This window comes from Euprymna scolopes, chromosome 25, assembly GCF_053919585.1.
Source record: "Euprymna scolopes isolate OS-2025 chromosome 25, ASM5391958v1, whole genome shotgun sequence".
In the NCBI taxonomy this organism is placed as follows: Eukaryota; Metazoa; Mollusca; class Cephalopoda; order Sepiida; family Sepiolidae; genus Euprymna; species Euprymna scolopes.
The window spans coordinates 70,334,510-70,357,837 of record NC_136506.1 but is presented as its reverse complement, the minus strand read 5'-3'; the positions used below and the strand labels follow the sequence as shown (position 1 = coordinate 70,357,837).

General features: G+C 32.5%; 1 protein-coding gene across 1 annotated transcript in view; it reads right to left on the bottom strand.

Moving 5' to 3' along the window:
• Positions 1 to 23,328, bottom strand: part of LOC145247429 (kinesin-like protein KIF25) — a 446,897-nt gene that overhangs the window by 208,897 nt on the left and 214,672 nt on the right. Inside the window, exon 6 of the mRNA XM_080109187.1 lies at positions 4,411 to 4,453. Within this exon, the coding sequence (XP_079965313.1) occupies positions 4,411 to 4,453 (43 nt within the window). The remainder of the gene's footprint in view (positions 1 to 4,410; positions 4,454 to 23,328) is intronic.

Sequence of the window (23,328 nt, the reverse complement as noted above, 5' to 3'; positions counted from 1 at the left end):
TAGATAGATAGATAGATAGATATGTATATATATATATATATGTATATATATATATACATATATATATATACATATATATATATATACATATATATATATATATACATATACATATATATATATATATATATATATATATATATATATATATATATATATATATATATATATATATATAGAGAGAGAGAGAGAGAGAGAGAGAGAGAGAGAGAGAGAGAGAGAGAGAGAGAGAGGATTTACCTGGTGGTTCTTTCTGAGTTCAATCTGTGGTGTAGACATTTTTTTTTCTTAGGTACACAATTGAAGGTGTATAGTATTTCAACTATTTCGAGGTGGCCGTAAAACACGAAATATTGACTGTAGTGTATTCCTTGGCATAACTTACATTTGAAAGTACATGTAGAAAGCAGAAACGTCGCTTTTGATTCTGAGAGTCACCTCATAAAATTCTGCAGTTGTAAGAAAGAATTTTATTTATATATTTTTTTACACAGAGATGGAGAGTCCTCGCCTACCTTTAAATTTGTATATAATTTTCATTTTAATTTGACAAACTTTTTAATGTTTTATCTTTATGCACCCTATCCAAAACTTTGATAAACTTATAGTGTGATCTTCATCTATATATTTTACCTGTTATTTGGAAGTTGGAAAGGATTGAAAATAGAATTAATAGACAATGGATATCTATTTTATTGAATGATATATATATATATATATATATATATATATATATATATATATATATATATATATATATATATATATATATATATATACATACATATATATATATATATATATATTATTTTATTGGAATTCATTATTGAGATGAGTATTGTATTATTATGAGTATGTATGAGTATTATTTATTAATTTATTTATTGCAAACTATTATCCTCATCTTTCTTAGATGTTGTATCACGACGTTTCGGCCAACTATTCCTCTGGCCTTTGTCAGGTGGTAACCACAACTGGAACCTATAGAAATTATGCCCCCTCCCCTGCAATTATAGGATCTATGAGGGGTGCTAAGCATAGCCCTGTATTTAGCAGTAGCCTGTCAGAGATAATACTCATAAACAATCAAGTCAGCTGCAGATTAACCAAAGCTAGCGCCGTCTTTGGATCTCTCCAATCCACTGTGGGAGTATAGAAGCATTCAGCTACAAACCAAACTTCAAGTATATGATGCTGGGATTTTTTACTATCCTCATGTACACCTGCGTAATTTTGACTGAATATGCTAGACACAACAAAAAACTGAACAATTTCCATATAGCCTGCCTCTGTAAATTAATGAAAATTAAATGGCTACACAACATGTCACATACAGGATGACAAACGCTTTTAAAAAGATGAGTGGTCTCAGCAATAACAACCAGTGCAGTTTTTGCCACACAGAAGTAGAGAGTCTGAGCCACCTGACATCCAGTTGTAAAGTCCTGTTGGGGGACGGCTATTATACAATGCAACACAATGGATTATGTAAATGTCTCCACTGGACAATCTGTAAAAACTTGAATATCCAATATAGTAGCAAGTCTTGGGAACATGTATTGGAAAGAACAGTTGGAAATAAGCCATACACTATCCGCTATGTCTACAAAATTCCTACAGCTACATATATAGAAAATGGGGCTATTAAGCCTGACATAGTGATATGGGACAAGAGGGAGAAAGTGGCAACCCTAGTTGAAGTAAACGTCCCTAATGATGCTGACCTTAACAGAGCAGAGAGAGAGAAAATAACAAAATACCAAGGACTTATGTACGACATGAAAAGAAACTGGAATCTTAAGAGGGTATCAATCATACCAGTCATTATAGGAGCAACTTGGCTAATGAAAAAGAATTTCAAAACTATCTGGCGAACATACCCGGTGAACCAAGTGCAAGAGAAATACAAACAATAGCACTTAAAGGGAAGGTTAGAATCTTAAAAGCATCGCTTGAAGTAACTAAACTAATGCGAGAATGGTTGGTATCAGGTAGAATGCCCCATCCCCAGCAAAAACAAAGTGATAAGAAAATTAAAACAAAGGGAAAAGCATTTTATTCCGCCGAAACCTTCTGCCAGAATAAACGATAAACATTGGGCAGGTCATATATGCCGCATATCAGATTCAAGACTCACAAACAATTTATGGTGAGCTGTCCAATGTAAAAGGAACTGTATGAGAACAGCACAAATGGTTCAAGGATAGTTTGGTTTGTATTCTGACTCGTGGGAAAACTTAGCTCAAAACAAATGTTCCTGATGTACTGCAAGCCATAAAAGGGCTACAATTGATGAATCTACATGCATTCAGAAACATGAAAGGAAACATGTTATTCAAAAAGACGGATCAATCAGCACTTCTGTAACAGTATTATCTCATAGATGCCCTGTGTGAATGAGACGCTTCAGTATAATTGCACAGGGTTACTTCCCTTTAATCTGCTTCAGTAAGTAACGAAACATGTTCCCACTCTATCAGCTTTCAAAGAAATATTTTTATAAAAATTAACAAAATTCAAACTTTTTTTTTTTAAAGGAGTCACCACTTTTCATGGTCTGAAGGCCACTCGAGGATAAGGGTTAATGAGTGTACAGTGGTCAAGGGGAACATGTCAATCAGCGTTAATAGTGGAAATTTGGTAAATTGGATTACTTAAGGGAATTTTTTCACGTTGGACTTGAAGACAACCATATTATAGTGAGTTGGAAAGCAGGAAAACGGAACAAAGTTTCACAGGCGCGCAGTTAAAAATAAACATATAATTTTATAGTTTTTTTAATATTTTTTTTTTTTAATTACATTTTCACCCCAAACAAGGCACATTGCCACTCAGATGTAGGGGGCTACTATCAGGGTCAGCAACTACGGGGGCACTATGTAGGGATTTGGGCAGCAAGATGTCGGTTCACGTTGCATTTGAACTTCTGCATGTCAGTACAGTTAGGGAAGCATGATCCTGGAATGGAATTCCAGAGTCTAGCGGTCCTGGGGAAGAAACTACTGGAGTAGAAGGATCTTTTGCATCTAGGGATCTCTACTGTGTGGGGGTGGGATTTAGCTGCCTGTCAGGTTTGTCGAGGGTGTCTGTAAAGTGGGGGCACAAGTGTCTGCAGTTCGTCAGAGCACTCACCATTAAAATACTTGTAGAACAAGCAGAGGGATGCAACGTTTCGTCGATGGGACAGAGGCTGAAGCTTAGATGCCAGTACAGGGCCTATCAGATTGGCGACTTTTTTTTTAACCTTGTCTAGGAGCGAGAGACTAGTAGTAGACGTAACCAGCCCAGATGTGACAACAATGCGCCATACATGGGCGAATGGTGGCCTTATAGAGATACAGGATACTTTCAGGTGTCAGTAGTTTTCTATATTTACTATAAAATTATATGTTTATTTAAAAAATAAACATCTTCACCGGCCTCATATAAAAAAATATTTCCCGGATTTTCTCATCTAACCAAAGGTTAGGAGTCTCGAACCCAACCCTTTATTATTATTACGGGGGTACCACTCTAGGCCATATGTCACTAGTGTCCTAGTGACATATGGCCGAGTGGTCCTAGACGTTGTATCAAAGTTTACAGTTAGCCAGAGGTGCTGAGTTCAATCCTGAATGAAGGCAGTGAAAAATATAACATTCAAAGAATCAACAACTATGTCCCAGAGCCTAGCTGGAGTCCGAACACGGTACCCCCGTAATAATAATAAAGGGTTGGGTTCGAGACTCCTAACAAACGGTTCCCCAGTTCGATACAAAACACCTGATGAAGGCCGGAGGGCAAAACGGCCGAAACGTTGTGACGATAACAACCAAGATGAGGAAGTCAGTCCGACAATCTCAATCAATATATACCTTTTATTCGCCCGCTTTTAAAGCCTGTAAGTATCTTAGTCCATACATCTAATTTTCGCTTCATACAAAAAAATTCATCAGGATGATTTAGACAATACTTCTTTTCTTTTTTTTTTTTTTTCTTACTTGCGATGATGTTGTTTGGTACTGATAGAGATTGTATCATCCAGTTCTGTGTAAGCGCTCGGTCATGCACACATGTGTTAGATAATAGAAAAGACATTCACCAAAGTGATGCACATTAAAATGCTTAGATAATCATTTATGCCAATTACTGGTCCGTGTTCTTAAAAACAAAAATTGTATTTTCAAATGGTTTTATCGATTTCCCTATTTAATCCTGCTCACTTATTTTTTTTTTATTTTTATTAGTTATAAATAAACGAAAGAGTGGAGGCTTTTATCTTACTCAAAAGTACTCAGTCAGAATTGGCTATATGCCTTGTTTGGGGTTTAAAAACTTGTTTTAAATCTCCAAGAATTCTGGATCTGAAAGAGTCGAAATAAAAAACTAGATTAAAAGAAAAAAAAAAAAAAGAAAATCAAAACGACTTACGTCATCCACGTAATGTACAACAGTTTGGGATTTTTCTGTTGAACTATGAAAAGAAAAAAGACGAAATGTTAACAATCTATGTATAAGATAATGAAAAGAAGATCATGATAATGCTTATTTGTTTGCATATTGAATGATTTAGATGGTAGGAGGAAATGCTAATAAAACAGAAGTAGTAGGAGGAAGGAGAATGGTAGGAAATGAAAAGTGGTGGCATGACACCAGCTCTAAGAAGGTTATCAATCAGAACTAAGGAGACCTCCCTCGTTGTTTGGTGCCATAACAAAAGTAGTCTGCAGCACAGGTTTAACATCAAAGTTTTCTTCTCCTAGATGGATAAATTGGAAAGATCTATCGGTCCACCAGCACAGAGGTTCCCTTTCCGTTATGAGTTGTAAAGAATGGGTAAGATATAAATTATAGGGTGTAAACATTAGATTAATACCTATTAATGAATTAGATTTGAAGGAGAAATAAAATGGTTGAAATGTTGTTTATAAAATCCATTGGTAAAATAAGAATAAAAGGATAAAAAGTTAGAATATGATTCAGAATTTAAAATTTTTCGCTTGTACACAGAATCAAACACTATTGCATACTCTAGCCCACATGAAAGACTAAAATAAGAATTATCTACTTATACATCGTTTTAAGTATAGATATAAATTATAGATAATAAATATCCACTTTATATTCACATCAACAGTGTATCACAAAAGTGATTACACCCCTCACATTTCTTCAAATATTAAAGTATATCTCTTCATGGGAGAACAGTGAAAAACTGACTTTTTGACACAATGAAAAGTAGTCTGTCTACAGCATATATAACAGTTACTTTATTTTTCCCTCAAAATAACTCCAAATATAGCCATTAAAAGCTAAATCCCTGGCAACAAAAATGAGTACACCTCTAAGAAACTACACCCCTAAAAAGTGAATACAATCCTAAAAAACTACACTCCTAAATGTCTAAACTGAGTACTGCTTTTTTTTCTCCAAAATGTCACGTGACTCATTAGTGTAAACATGCCATGTGTTCATAGGGAGCAGGTGTATTCAAATTTGTAGTCCATCTCTCACACACTCTCTTACCAGTCACTAAAAGTTCCAACATGGCACCACATGGCAAAGAACTCTCTGGGGATCTTAAAAACATATTGTTGTGCTACATAAAGATGGCAAAGGCCACAAAAGATTGCTAACCCCTTGAAACTGAGCTGCAGCTAAGATTATCCAGCATTTCAAAAGAGCAGGGTCCACTCAGAACAGGCCTTGGGTAGGTCAACCAAAGAAGCTGAGCGCACGTGCTGAGCATCACGTCCAAATGCTTTCTTTGAAAGATTGGCATAGGAGTGCTGTTAGCATTGCTGCAGAGATTAAAGAGGTTGGGGATCAGCCTGTTAGTGTTCAAACCATATGCTGCACATTACATCAAATTGGTGTGCATGGCTGTCACCCCAGGAGGAAATCTTTTCTAAAGGAAATACGCAAGAAAGCCCACAAACAGTTTGCTGAAGACATGTCAACAAAGCCCATAGATTACTGGAATAATGTCCTATGGTCTGATGAGACGAAATTTAATTTTTTTGATTCTGATTGCCTTAAGCATGTATGGCAGCGACTAGGTGAGGAGTACAAAGATAAGTGTGCCATGCTTACAGATAAGCATGGTGGTGGGAATGCCATGGTCTAGGGCTGCATGAGTGCTGCAGGTATTGCAGAGTAACATTTCATTGAGGGAAACATGAACTCCAACATGTACTGTCAAATACTGCAGCAGAACATGATCCCTTCCCTCCAGAAACTGTGTTGCAGAGCAATGTTCCAGCGTGACAATGACCCAAAACACATATCCAAGACAACCACTGCTTTACTGAAGAGGCTGAGAGTAAAGGTGATGAACTGGCCAAGCATGTCACCAGACTTGAACCCAATAGAACATCTTTGGGACATCCTCAAGCAGAAGGTGGAGGTGCGCAAAGTCTCAAATATCTGCCAGCTCCATGACGTCATAATTGAAGAGTGAAAGAGCATACCAGTGGCGATATGTTAAGTTCTGGTAAACTCCATGCACAGGAGAGTAAAGGTAGTTTTGGATAATGATGGTGGCCACACAAAATATTGAAAGTTGACATGTTGTATGTTAATATTGACAACTTTTTGTAAAGGGTGTACTCACTTTTGTTGCAAAGGATTTAGCTTTTAATGGCTATATTTTGAGTTATTTGGGGGGATAAATTAACTCTGTTATATATGCTGCAGACAGACTACTTTTCATTGTGTCAAACAATCGTTTTTTCAGTGTTGTCTATGAAGAGATATACTTAAATATTTTAAGAAATGTTAGTAGTCACTTTTGTGATACAGTATCTATCTATTATCTATCTATCTATCTATCTATATATATATATATATATATATATATATATTAATTATAGATATTCACTTCATATTCACATTCATATCTATATTGACTTAAGACAGACGTAAATATAGAAGAAAAATATAGATAGTAAGTATCTCCTTAATTAAAGTTCTTCTGACTTCCAAAGTTAAAAATTAATAGGAGATAAAAAGATAAGTACCGCTCACATAATAAGTAAGAAGTATGTAGTTATATAGCATAGGGATAAGACCAATTAGTTTTTAATGATTTGATTAGTAGAAATGATTTGAACTCTGGTTAAATGATAAAGTATTTATATATCTATATATTAATAGGATAGCATGTGTGTTATTTATTTTGTGTGTCACGCTTACATCCAAGTGACTGTCGTTTAATTGTTATGAACTTCCATTTGTTGTAATAAATAATTTTACCAGAAATTCTTCAGAAGTTTTGGTTTTGATTTTGGTTTCGATTCAAGCTGATGCACCCAAGTCATATGGATATATATTTTTTTATTTTTGAAATCACAACTTTATAATATATAAAAATCGGTAGAACATTAACTCTGTATTAATATATACGAAATCTGCAAGAATTAAAATATCATATTTAAGCATACTTTACGACCGGGCTATGCTGGGCGTCCTTGCTAGCTTATATAAATACTTTTGCAGTTTAAACAAAAGAGCTTCAATAATATCAGAGCGTTTCCATTTATGCTAAACATCTACAAAATGCCAACATCGATATATTACATATGAATGAGTCCTCTGTGAAATTTCCACAGGTCCCACTAGTAATTATATATAATTGTTATAAAAATAAAAACTATAGAAACTAAGTACACACTTCATATTCGCATATTAACTAAAGATAATAAGTATCTACTGAAGACAGACATAAATATAGATACCAACTATAAATATTAAGTATATACTTAAATAAAGTTCGTCTAACTTCCAAAATTAATAGTAGATAATAAAACCCCTCACATAAGTAAGTACTTAATTGAAATAAAAAAAATCAATGATCAAAAAGAAAGAGTTCTCTGCAATTCTCTAACTTCTTAAATTGTTTATTTTGGGGAGTAATCTCTTGTCTTCGTACATACTCATGAAGGTAATCATTCACTAACTCCCATCTCTTTCATCTCCTTTATTTACATGTTAATAAAGACAAATATTTCAACTATTAAAATATTTTTACTATTATATAAAAGTCATTTTGTGCGTGCGTGTGTGAGAGAGTTTCTTCCTCATAGATCCCGAAATGGCTGAGCCTATCTTTTGCAAATTTCCCACAAAGGTAATTTATATGTCTGGCGGTGTTGTTAGATAATTTTTGTACAGAAATTCATCCGATAAGTATTGAAAATTGAAAACAAAAAATCCGATTTTAAAAATACTCTTTCTTTCTTATAGATTAAAAGAAGAATTTTTACAGGGGAATATTTTAGGTTGCACCGGCAAGGGAGATAATAAAATGTCAAGAAATAATTTTTTGTTAGAAAAAAAAAGCAGATTTGTTGATATCTGGAAACATAGCTCAATGAGAGAGCATTCGAATGATCCCATGTTCAAGCCCATGTGTACCTCACCATTTTATTTTAATTTTTTCTCGTTAATGAATTCAATTTAAGATAAAAGAAAAAGTACCATTTAAAATCGCCGCAAATCATTTCTTTGTTTACATATTTTAAAACTAAACATTAATCAGAAGAGAGTTTCCAGGGTATTCATCGTCAAACAAAAATATTAGCTAATCTGATATTGTAAATAAACACAGACGGAATTTTATGAACTATATTATCATTATTAATTATTATGTTTTTTTCTGCGAATTAGTCCATCAGGCCAATTATTCTGTATAATATATAATATCAAACAGAGAATTGATTCTATAATAATACATATGCAATCTGCATAAATTTAAATATCATGTTTAAGCATATTGTATGACGGAGCAATGCCAGGCGTCCAACTAGTTTGATATAAATTTGAATTACATAGTCTAAAATTGTATCTATTAGGCAAATTACCCCCTCCCCCAAAATAATAATGGTGGATATTTTAAGAGGCCAAAAAATCGCCGAGAATACTTTTTCTGATTATTGATTTTCTTTTATTTTAATTAATATTATTTCTAAAAATTAAGATGGAAAATGTTGTCTGTGATAAAATGATCTATTTTATTGTCTTCTTAAAAAGAAAAGTTTTTTTCCTCTCTTTTTTTGTACGTTTTGTTTTTATTTTTTAAGTAGACATTTCCTGGGGGGTGTTGCACGCAACCATTTCTTCTTCTTCAGAGTGACAAACAGACTTAGCCTCTATATCAAGTTAAACAATTGCTTTCTTTCGATGACAGGGCGAAATAAATCTCTCGAAATTTATCCGAGATTCTTAAAGTCTTAGGCTTGTCAAGCGATACGCTCATTCCAGTAATAATTCTTTGCTCTTTTTTTTTTGGATTTTGTTTTCTTTTTCATTTCACCGATTCTGACGTGATAGCATTACAAAAAACAAGAAACTTTTTTTTGTCAGAAAGTGAATTTTTTAAAGAATTTTTTTTTTTGTCAGAAAGTGAATTTTTTAAAGAATTTTTTTTGCTCTCAGGAAGTGAATTTTTTTAAAGAATTCTTTTTCTTATGTCAGAAAGTGAATTTTTTAAAGAATTTTTTTTTTTTGTCAGAAAGTGAATTTTTTAAAGAATTTTTTTTTTTTGTCAGAAAGTGAATTTTTTTTCTTTTGTCAGAAAGTGAATTTTTTAAAGAATTCTTTTTTTTTTTGTCAAAAAGTAAATTTTTTAAAGATTGTTTTTTGTAGTTTTGGGAAGAAATTTTCTGTCTATTGAGTACACTGCTGCTTCACATGAAGTGTGACGTGGTCCCTGGTTTTAGTAGAAGCCATTTTGGACAACGACATCATCTTTGTTTATTTCCAAAAACCACGCTAACATTTAATATAAACTGGGTATAAAAGTTATTGTATGAGTGAATGAATAAAATGAAGGATAAAAACAGACATAGAGGCATGTAAAAATGGAAATAAATGAAACATTAAAAAAATAGAAGGGTCACCAGGTAGTAAGTGCTACTTAAAACATAAACATAGTTTTGTAACTGAAAAGTGGAGGAAAAGTAAAATTTTAGAAGAAAACATTTTTATACAGGAGATAAGAATATAAAAATTACTTTCAATTAGTAAAAAATGTTTATAGAGAAAACACGTGATTGGATAATGAAAGTTGGGTTAAAATGTTCATTGAAGAAATTTTCTCGTGATTCTCTTGAAGATGTGTGACGATTGAATCAAGAAGTAATTCGTACGTACAAGTGCTAAAAAATGCAAATGACTATATTTGCTTACCCGCCTTATTTCTCCTCTTCACTGGAAGTCGCTTTCCTTCTCACTTCCCAGAGCAACGAAGTTTTCACAGGAAAATATGAATTCAAGGCCTTCTCAACAAATGAAAATCGTTTCAAACGTTTCAGTTCTATTTCAGAGAAACGGAAAAATGATGTTAGAAATTCAAAAAGGAGGCGCTGTTAAAGAGAAGGAAATTTTGAATTTCCAACATCATTTTTCCGTTTCTCTGAAATAGAACTGTGTCACACTGTGCACGTAAAACATTTTCAAATATTTTGTACTGGTATATTTTTTGGTTTCTTAATCTCATTCATCCAGAGGAAGTCTCGAAATAAAGACGAAACGTTGATGAACACATAATACGGTTTGTTCCTTTTTATTTTATATATATATATATATATATATATATATATATATATATATATATATGTGTGTGTGTGTATAAGTCAGAATGTGTGTGAGGACATTTCTCAACCTAAATACTCAACGAATTTTGAATCTACAGACTTGAAATTTGGTATATAGGGTATTCAGATAGGTAGAAAACATTTTAATCGTGGGGAGAGTCATTGGATTTTTATCTCTTTGTCAACTGTTTCACAAATGTGCATGCGTAAGTTGTTCACACGTTAAGAATAAGTAGGTTTAAAAACATCTTTTAATTGATGCGTCAAGCTGGCCTTATGCTTATCGTACTTGTCTTTAGGTTTTTGGTTCGATCTCAGCTCGAGTATTTTTTTTTTATTTACAAGAAGTGAACTATTTAGAACAACATAATACTCCCATGTCTTGGTTTATTTACGTTTGTTTTGTTGTTGTTTTTTTTTACTTCATTTTTTAAAGGAATTTAATGTTACGTTTAATACCTACGGTATTTCTGTTTATAATAAATAAGAATTTTGCATTAATTAAAATATAATATTTATGGGTATTTTGTGCCCGGGCAATGCTGGCGGCTTGCTGGTATATATATATATATATATATATATATATATATATATATATATATATATATATATATATATATATAAGTGATCTTGTCTGTGTGTATGGAACGGCCTCTACCAAACTACTTTCTCAATTTTTTGTCTAAGACTTGAAACTTGATATGTAGAGGATTTGACCCATGGGAAAATTCGATTTGGTTTTAGCTGGTAAAATAGCTGCTAAGGGTTCAAAATCGAAAAAAACTTGGACCTTGACAAGCGTAAGTTGTTTTCCATGCATGCTTAAATATAAATTTCTATCTTTAACAACGTTATCTTTTTAAGTGTTTATATGAGTATGGACTTAAGTCAGACTGTAAAGAATAAGCTTGGAGAGCTACATGTTTTCGTTTCTATTGTATTGTCCTGTACTAAAAGGGACATGTGTGTAGAACCCCACAAAGGGTATATATTTTACTATTTAAAACGTACAGGTTTATATATGTGTCTTTCTGACCTATTTGCACTTATGATGTGTATATACTTGTTTGAATCGTGATGTTTGAATGTATATACATGTCACTAAATGTCTGTTGGTTCTACACTAATTGAACCATATGTTGTCTTATCTGCATATATCTGTAACAGTTTATTTTACGGCCCGTGATCCCTTTTTTTTTTTTTTTTCATTTTTCTTAAACTTTTTCTTCTAGGGGATGGGACATCAAACCATCTGGTTGGATGTCCCATCTGTCTGACATTTACCCCTATTTTAGTGAGTCCAACCAAGAGATCTTTTCAGGATTCTAGCCGTCCCTTTCAGTGCAATCGTTTGTATTTCACTTGCACTTGGTTCACCGGGTATGCTTGCTATGTACTTTTTAAAGTTCTTTTTCATAAGCCCAGTTGCTCCTATGATGACTGGTATAATTGAATAGGCATTTATAAGTATATTGATATATGTATATAGGTACATGTGGGGTTTAGATAACTTTCGTGTTTTATATTTATTCATATTTTTGTTTGTTTATTTGTTTTAATTTAATTTTATTTTTATTTATTTATTTTTATTTAATTTTATTTATTTTTTGTTTTGTTTTATTTACCTTAATGTAATTTTTACTTTATTCCTGCGTAGTTTCAGAGTTATTGTCTAGTTTCAGTAAATAAAATAAAAAGCGTACAGCATGGATTCGCTTTTGAATATATGTATTAATGTGTGTGTGTGTGTGTGTGTGTGTGTGTGTGTGTGTGTGTGTGTGTGTGTGTGTGTGTGTGTGGCGGTGTCTGTGTATGTATGTGTTGTATGTGTGTTGCATGTATGTGTGGGTGGAGGTAGATTAAAAGGCACCGGTCAGTACTTAGTTGACCATAGCTAAGGTTCTTAACTTACAGACTCTAAGACAAGAAAACTAAATTCTCAAGTACCTTATGCCATAAAAACCAAAACTTAGGTTGGATGGGGGAAGGGGAAATGAAAAAGATGTTTATTATCTTCAAAGATCTCACTCATCCTTTTACCGTTTTTTATGACTCCCACCCAGGTTGTATTCTAACTTGATAAACGAAATAGAAAAATGTATTTGGTGGAAATATCACTTTTGACGGTAATTCTTGGCCTGAAGACGTAATCCCCCAACGTGGGTGATTACAGAAACATGTATGCACATATGTAGCCACTAATGTTTGTATAAATAAAATTAATATACCTGCTCTGTTCACTCATTGAGCACTATTTTGGTAGACACATGTTGTTTCATTGAATGTACTTCTAGGAAACTAAACTCTACTGGCTATATATATATATATATATATATATATATATATATATATATATATATATATATATATATATATATATATATATATATACACACTATTGGACCGGGAATAGGTGCATAAGTTAAAATATATTTAATCTTGTTGTACGGTTGGGCAACGTCGAGCGGCCTGCTAGTATATATACAAGAATAAAAAAGCATTGGAAATGCAAAAGGATATAGGGATGGTATGCCAAAAAGTATACAAACAAGATAGCTATGAATGGCTAGGCACATGGAAATAGAATTGCATCCAAAGTATAGCCCTATAGCTTTTCTCCAATCTTCATTCCGTGCCATCATTACGGTTGTAAAAAGCTATAGGGCTTTACTTTGGATGCAATTCTATTTCCATGTGCCTAGCCATTCATAGCTATCTTGTTTGTATACTTTTTGGCATACCATCCCTGTATCCTTTTGCATTTCTAATGCTTTTTTATTCTTGTTAATTAGTATTTTTACTTACAGTCTTATTTTTAAACTTACATACATGATAGTATTGTCTTTTTTAGGAGGCGGCTCATTGCCGCCTCCATTAGTAGCAGGTCGCTTCCTGCTGGGTTTTAGGTCTTTGGTTTTGGGCCTTAGGAGTTGCCTCTTGGTCCTCCATCGGTTCTATATTACATAGAGAGTGCTACCGCCTCTCTGATAAAACAGTTAGAGTATTATAAAGTTCTAAAATGTTCATACCTTCACTATTAAATTTTTCTTGGTTTATTCTTTGGCATTTTGGCAAAGATTTGGCAGTTTTTGATATTTATATTTATAATAGTTTGTGCATGAGGCAGCTTTTTTCCCCTTGGGATTCCTGTTATACCGTGCTTTTGAGTCAGCACGTGAGGCAGCCTTCTTTTTTTCTGGTTCTTTGTTATAAAGAGCACGTGAGGCAGCCTTCTTTTTTCTGGTTCTTTGTTATAAAGCGCACGTGAGGCAGTCTTCTTTTTTTCTGGTTCTTTGTTATAAAGATCACGTGAGGCAGCTTTTTTCTCCTCAGAATCCCTGTTATACCGTGCTTTTGAGTCAGCACGTGAGGCAGCCTTCTTTTTTTCTGGTTCTTTGTTATAAAGAGCACGTGAGGCAGTTTTTTCCCCCTCGGGATCCCTGTTATACCGTGCTTTTGAGTCAGCACGTGAGGCAGTCTTCTTTGCCTCAGGATTTGCATGATACTTAATTTTTATTATTTCAGCATTTTTTCTGATAGTATTCTTTTTGCTCAGATAATACCTTGACTTTGTTTTTTTCATAGTCTATATTTCTCTGAGCTTTTTTACTACGTGCTGACTTTGGCATTTTTTTTTAAATGTAAACATATAACACTTATGTGTATCTTACTATAATATCACTTATCTTATAGCAAGACAACTCTCGTAGAATTGAGATACTGCCCCGTCACCAATAGTTAAAGTGTGGAACGGTATATACACCAATAGTGTAGTTGTTATCTTTATATGAAGTCCTAATCAGTGACAGTGTGAGGTTACTTGGTTAATTTATTGTAGTTTATTTTAGAAAACTTACTTGTTTTTTATTAGTAGATTGTATATAGTAGCCACAATATCTAGTTATTTTTGTGGCTAGGGCTTGGATTTTGATTCTTTTTGGTCAGCTTCCAGTGAGTTCTTAGAAGATGACTTTCTTGCAGTTTCTTTTGCGGTTAATTTAACTTATTTCCTTTGGCGTTTGGTGAGTTCTTAGAAGAACTGGTCTGATCTACTTTTCTTAGCGAGCGAAGAGATTCAGCTGCATTTAACAATGGTTGCTATAGTGTATTTTTGCGCATGCGTGAGAATTTCAAGTTTCCTCCTTATTTTTCAATAGTTTGACAGTAGTCATGTGTCTTTCTGCCAAGAGCGACAGACGTCAGTGTTAGGCGTGATCGTCTAGAGGTTAGGACCCCCACATTGTGGCCGTGCTAACCTAGGTTCGAACCCTGGTCACAGCATTGACATTTTGTACATATTTTACAGTCCAAAATCTGAAGAATTATTTGTTTTTATAACATTGTTTTTTGACGTCGTACTTGCTGATAGGTTACTCTTATAACAATTTTGATCAACTGAGATAAAGATTTCGTGGTTTCATTAAGCTGGTGGGTTGCTGTTTAAAGAAAAAACCTTAACGTTCACCTCAAATATTCAGCGTCCAAGAAATATAGGTCACTGGCAAACTGGAACATCTGTGAGCATCCGGTGTATTATTTGGAGCTGTCCCTTTTGAGAGAAGTTCCGTGTTCGAAGTGGTCTGTCTACATTGGGTATATAGTGTTTAAAACTTGTTATTACACGTAACTTATTTAATTATGGAGTTAGCTAAAAAGCAATGGGTCACTGCACTTCTCCGTGTAAAGAGCAGTCGATTGATGCTTGAACTGTTGTCAGAGACCGTTCGTACACCGAGATACATCGTCTCAAAAGAAAGAAGAAAACAGAAGAAGAAAGAAGAAAGAAGAAAGAACAATTGGCCATTTGTGTACCCTTTTTTTTGCTCTCTTTTGACATTTTAACCGACGTTCTGACACTCGCTGGATTCGTAACACGCTTCTCTGTAAGAATATGCGCTTTTTGAAACTTATAAGTTGATTTTAGTTGAGATTTGGATAGTTTTGTTTTGTAGGCGTATATAGGCGTGTACGAGCCATCCCTATATAGAGAGTGCTACCGCCTCTCTGATATATATATATATATATATATATATATATATATATATATATATATATATATATATATATATATATATATATATATAGAGAGAGAGAGAGAGAGAGAGAGAGAGAGAGAAGGTTGAGTATTTTGTCACACTGGCATTGATATTTAAAGGCCACTTTTTCTATTTAAAAATTATTAAAACGACCTTCATAATATTCTCAGTCATAGACATATGTGTGAATTTAAAAAGGTTAATTAATTTGTACATTCTTTTGCAAAACGAAATTTCACTAGTTAATTAACTTTGTTAGGTTTCTTTAACTATTATACACATTTAACTATTACACACACTTATATTTATGCATATTTCCTAAATTGTGTATAATTGCATAGCATTTTGGTTGAAAAGGTTCTAGTACACACACATGTGTGTGTGTGTGTGTGTGTGTGTGTGTGTGTGTGTGTGTGTGTGTGTGTGTGGAACAGTCTCTACCAAAATACTGCGTCAATTGTTGGTTTACAGACTTGAAACTTGATATATGGGATATTTGTTGCTTGTGTGGAACAAAATCAATTTGGGTTTTCTCCGGAAAATAACTACTGAGTGGTTAAAATTGAAAAATTGGAACTTGACAAGCGAGATTCGATGTAATATGTATGTTCTACGTATGTGCAAATATACAGTACTACATTAAACTTCATCAATTTGTCAAGTTTTGATATGTATGTGTCGTTAGCTCAGATGGTTGTGAATACTGCTAGAGAGCTAAATGCTTTGGTTTCGATTCTAGCAGATGGCACCAAGTCATTATCTTTAAACTTCTGAAACTATATATTGGGTACAATATAATAATTGGTACAGAATTGACTTTATAATCATAAATACGAAATCTGCCTGGATTAAAATATTTAATTTAAGCATATTTTACGACCGGGCAACGCCGCCTGCTATATATATATATATATATATATATATATATATATATATATATATATATATATATATATATATATATATATATATATATATAAGATTGTCTTCTATGGAAAATATTTTGCTTGATGTGATATTTCTTTTAAATTTTATTGATCTGAAGAATAAAATATGTGACAAAAACCTTTAAAATAATAAACGCTACTTGACATGAATAAGTTGTTTGAACATTCTAATTAACATTCCAATCTTACTTTTTTTCATTTTTTTCCATTTAATTTGTTTTTTCCAAAGAAGTGCCATTAACGGAAATTAAAGAGGATGTATTTACAGACACTAATTAGTCACGTGTGATATGGACTGCCAATTTTTTGATCCAACACACAACAATCCTATATACACATATATACACATATACACACGTCTTTCTGGCTGTGTTTGTTTCTATATATATATATATATATATATATATATATATATATATATATGATTGTCTTCTATGGAAAATATTTTACATGAAGTGATATGGCTTATGCATAAGCCTGACGAATTCTCACGAGAATGTAACGCGGAATATTCTGTGTAGCTTAATTGCCATATATATTTTCATAACTTACTACCTATTTATTGAGCACTGTTGAAGTAAATACTGAAAAAAGTACGCATAAAATTCTTAGTTAATTTATTTATTGCGGACTATTATCTCCCTTGGTTGTTGTTTCTTAGTTATTGCTTCAAACAACAACTAAGAAACAACAACTAAGAAAGATGAGGATAATAGTCCACAATAAATAAATTAATAAATAATACTCATCTCAATAATGAATTCCAAACTAATATATAATTTTGTCTTGAAATTTTAATCTATTTGATTAAATGAAGTAATCATATATATATATATATATATATATATATATATATATATATATATATATATATATATATATATACTAGCAGAAGTACCGGCCGTTGACTGGGTTCAAAAACAGCCTACAGAAAATGGACTGTGATTGATGAAAGTATGATAGGTTATGAAAAGGAGGGGTTTGTAAAGAGATAGGTTTTGATATTCAAAAATTTTATCCTAAGCAAAATATGATGAAACTAAAGATAATTTTCGCGAAAATATATTTTTTTATATCAACTTTGTTTCCATTCGTAGCCAAGAGTGATCAACAAAATGATGTTTCCTTACAAAGAGAAAATGTTATATATATAATAATATAAATATACAAGAAATAAATATTACCATAGTCAATAAAAGTTACTTTTATGGTAGAAAAGTTCATTAGTTCGTATTTTTAAGTAGTTTGTAAAAAAAATTATTTTTTTTTAATTCACGAACCGGTTTTAAAAAAATCAAAATGGCAGCGACTTTGAAATGGAGAGCCCCGTTTTCAATTTGAAGGAGGGGCACCTGAGCATTCTGTGTTAACAATTTAAGAGAGTTCCGTCAACGTAAGGAATATTTATAAGCATATTTTAATATTTTCCGTTATTTTGTGCTTGAGGAATATTCGATTATGGCATGTTTAGTTTATATAAAAATTAATTTAAGTAGTTATCGCCTCAAATTTCGTTTTAATTTCGGTTCGCTGAAATTATTTCAAGTAAAGAGCATTAAAAACTATTTCAAAATAAAAAATAATATGAACTGAACTTTTATTGACTATGGTAACATTATTTCTTGTATATTTATTTTTCGGGTAGTCGTTTATTGGCTTTTAAACACTCTTACTAAATAATATCGATGAAATATCGAAAAACAAAGAAATAAAAACAGTTTTGAAAAATAATGAAGCTTTACTTACTTTAGTAAAATAATCCGAAACAGCAAAATGGGATATTAAAAAGGTAAGCACGTAATTACTTTAGTTTTTTAAAGCAAAGAATCCATATAAATATGTAGAAGAAGAAAATGGCGCACTTTTCAAGCAGAAAAGCCTCGTTTCAGTTTTACAGTATTTAACGGTGTAGTATTGCGCCGTCGGATTCAGGTTGTACTATTGTAATGTAAAGAACACGCAGAAAGGGTTGTAATCAACTGAATTCCTTCTAGTACACTGACAAAAAAAGCTTAAACAGATATATAAATAAAAATAAAAAGGTTATGTAAATTTTTTTTAAAAGACACGTAATCACCTGGGCAGGATTTTTTCCTTCTTTTGACACGATTACAAGTAACATTCTTATTTTTATTATTTATCTATTTATCTATTTTCGAAAGAGTGCACCGTGCAAGTGAAGAAGGAAAAAATAGAGTTATGCAAAATTTGTGTCGAGAATTGTCTAAAGTTCCGACTTTTTTTTTTTTTGGCTTTCACTTTAATAAGAATGTGAATTTATGAGGTCAATTTATTCGACACAATATGATTCAACTCAAAAAAATAAATAAAAGCTAACATGAATTAAGATTAAAGTTAAGGTGTTATTGTGGACACTCACCCCTTTTAAAAAACATTGTTAAACTTTGTGACATATTTATATTCTATGGAGGTCAGACGCGAACGAACATTCAATAATTTTATTATACCATATTTCCTCAAACTGAAACATAATTATCAAAGTATACTTACGCAAATAGATATAAAATGTCTTTGTTAAAGTTTGTGCCATATTTCCATGGAGTACAGGTGCGAACGCAGACCTCACAATTTTATTATACCAGCCCTAGTTAAGCTGAAACATACTTATCAAAGTATTCTTATGTACACTATATCAAAAACCCTTGTAAACGTTTTTTTTTTTCATTTTTTATTTCCATACTTTGGGGGGCAGGCGCGAACGCAGACCCCATAATTTTTATGAACCACCGTTTTGCCAGATCAAACATACCCATTCCTAATCCTCAATGCATCTTCTATCATTATATGTAATTAGTTTTTTAAAATATTCAACCATATAGGAGCCTATTCGTGACCAGACACACACACAGACATTCAGATTTATATATATATATATATATATATGTGTGTGTGTGTGTGTGTGTGTGTGTGTGTGTGTGTGTGTGTGTGTGTGTAATCAAGTTAACAAAGCAAGACGTATCAAGATAACCTATTTTTTATTTAATTACTATTTACAATTTTATCTTATTCTCTTATTTTCATTTCACATCTAAATGTCATGTTCTTTCTATATTTGCATTCTGTATAATTCTGACCCTTCTCCTATTCTGATGATGAGCATTTGGATTTGAAATGCCATGACCTAATTAGGTTTTGTTCTTACTTTTCCCCTTAACTTTTCCTTATTTTTCTGATGACATAATAAATTTATATATAACTTTTATTCCTCATCTTTCATTTTAATATTATATAGCACGATGCGACCTGAAGTTACCGAGTACTCCAGGGGCCTTCCTGATTTAACTAGCCCCAATATAACATATGGAATACCGTAATGTTCACCAGTACATAACTGTAGTTCTAGGTGGTTCCACTTATAACACCCAGAGAAGTCCAATAACATGGTCTCGGCCGTTTCTACCATGAGAGGGCCCATGTAAGATTCCTGTAGTTCTTGTCTTAATAGTGGTTGCCAGGCGAAAAAAAATATATAAAAGAAAAACAAAAGACAAGGCCCAATGTGTATAACTCAAAGTCTCCAGGAAGGATTCCAGAGGGTAGTTTGGCGATCCTCTCCTCTTGCTGGCTGTTCACTGAAAATGATTACTTCAATTTGGTATCATTCATCGGCAGTTCATTCATAAGTTGATAAGCGACGGATAACCGACTCTGGCACAAGTTTTGGTTTTGTTGTAAGGATTATTTTTTTAAATAATTCTGATTACAAAGAAACTGTTATTTATGTATAATTATTAACAGGAGAAAATAAAATAAAAATATAAAAACACATGCCATATTTTCTTTTTCACTGGCAGCTTACTCAAGAGAAATTCAAACGGGTTTTTTTTTGTTTTTAAACAAACGATTCTCTTCTCTCGTTATTGGCCAGTCAGTGAATAGGGTGTTTTTGCGCGGGATGGTGGCGGACTGTAACCGTTAACTCCCAACTGCCAACAACAACTGACTCTAATCCGCTCTGAGGCTCTTTTTAGGAGGGGTTGGGTAAGGTTTGGGCTGTTCCGGGTTTCTCATCCAACCAATCCTTGTTCCTTACACCATAGTCTGATTCACCTCGATTGGATAATTGACCACATAACCTATGCATATTAATTAGGTGACTGACAGAAACATAACTTCTCCGTTATTTGGGTTCCCACACAGGTCAAATTTCAGCCTTGACTTTTAAGGTCACTTCAAGGCAAAATATGGTTAGATAACACACAACAATCCTATTCACAAAACAATATTATAATGTTCCCGAAATTGTTTTGGGTCTTCATATATTTTGTATCAGCGACCAAACTGCTTTTTAACTAGAAACGTCATCTGCTAGTACTTCCGGATCGCTCACATAAATAAAAGCACTAATTCGGCTCTCATTCGCTCCCTTTCTGGGGCAATTTCGACCATTTTAGGTGGTTGGGCCACACACACACACACACACATACACATACACACACACACACACACACACACACACACACACACACATATATATATATATATATTATTTGTTTTTGCTTTTGCGATACGTTTTGAATTAATTCAATTATTTACGAAAGTGCATTTTTACCTAAATGCGATTTGGGAATAATTTTCCCATTACCCAATTTGGTACCCCCATAGCGGAATGTATATTGTTTTTTTTTTTTTTTTTTTTTTTTTTAATGTAATTATCCATTGACACGTGTTTCGTTATCTACGACTCATCAGAGTGGCTGAATCTAGCAAGATTCGATTATCATTATATATATATATATATATATATATATATATATATATATATATATATATATATATATATATATATATATATATATGTGGCATTTCTGTTCTCTACAAACTACTTTGTCAGTTTTTGGTCTACATACTTGAAACTTGATATATAAGAGATTCAGATCTGTGGAAGAAATTCGATTTGCTTTTCAGCCGATAAAAATAGGGGTCAAAATTAACAAATTAAAACGTGACAAGCATAAGTCGACTTAAAGTGTTCCTCTACGCATGCGCTAATATACATTTATATGTGAAATTGCATTCATTTTTTAAATTTTGCTATCCGTCTGTCCTAAGTTCATATGTTAGCGAATACTGCTGAAGAGCTAATTGTTTTGATTTCGACTCTAGCTAATGGCACCCAAGTCATGTTTTTATTTTATTTTTTTTAACTTTTGAAATCATTGTTACATATATTGGGTACAATATAATGATCAATAGAGAATTGTCTCTCTAATAATAAATCCAAAATCTGCATAAATTGAAATATCATATTTAAGCAAACTTTACAACCGGGCAAAGCCGGGTGGCCTGCTAGTATATATATATATATATATATATATATATATATATATATATATATATATATATATATAGCAGATGCGATGGATGAATCTGTGAGCTAAACCAATATCATATTTAGAATCAGCATGTTTTTTTATTTATTTTTTTGTATTATAATTTATAAACTTAGTCATTGACTAATGAAAATGTTAACGCGTGGGAGGGAATAACAACAAATTTGACTGGTTAGCTAGATACATGAACACCATATGGTAATATTAAAACAATCAGTAACTTAAATTCCATGAACTTTACCTGACGATTCTCTATGGAGAAGAAACGCCTTTCTATAAATTTATATATTAAAGTTAAAAGAAAATATAAAAAAACAGTTAATAAACTTAGCCCGATTTCAATATAAATTTATTTCAACCCAATCCCATTATAAATTTATCCACTGAGTTCTCCTACTTGAGATTTGCTACAGAAGTTTCTCTGTCATTTATGGATATGACATTCTATACCTATATATATATATATATATATATATATATATATATATATATATGTGTGTGTGTGTGTGTGTGTGTGTGTGTGTGTGTGTGTGTGTGTGTGTGTGTGTGTGTGTATGTATACGTATATGTATATGTATATATAAAAGTAATAATAGCAATATATATATATATATATATATATATATATATATATATATATATATATAAAAAGAGAGAGAGACCAATAATAGTGATTTGCTAAAATCCAATGACCAAAATTCAGTCGTTAATACTAATATTTATTTTCCAATAACCTAATTGTCAATCGTCTTACAATCGTTTCGCAAGGTGCAAGAGGCATTAATCAGAAGCCTCAAGAAAAACAACTATAAGAATTTTAGATCATACAAAATATTCAAAGAGAAAATGGAAAACAGTTTACACTGGTACGAAAACTCTCCAAAAACAAAATTTACATCAAGCAGCCATTTTAATTTGTAAAACGAATTTTGTCATTGCAAAATAAATATGATGATTAAAGACTAAATTTTCGTCATTTGAATTCAATTCAAATATGCTCTCTCAAAATTAGCCAAGAGAAGAAATTTGATGCGTTTGATTCCAAGTGCTTTATAAGTATTGTAGGGATCAACTAGAACGATCGAATTATCGACCAAGAGGAAATAGGTTGCACTAACCAGCAGATGATATCGTACTTTAATCTACAAACGACGTCCAGGCTGGCTTGGACATGCCCTGAGATTGGCCCCACAGAAATTTGCTAACCAAGTGCTCCAATGGACTCCCGATGGAAAAAGGAGAGAGACACCAAAAATAAATTGGAAACAGACAATCGAAAGAGATTTGATTTCAACGAGATGAAACTGGATCTGACTTAAGATCAAAAACGATGTTATACTTTAACTGCCTCATGCATTGCAAGACGCATAAGTTCCTAAGTCTAAGTAAGTAAATATGCTCTGACATTAGTTACCTA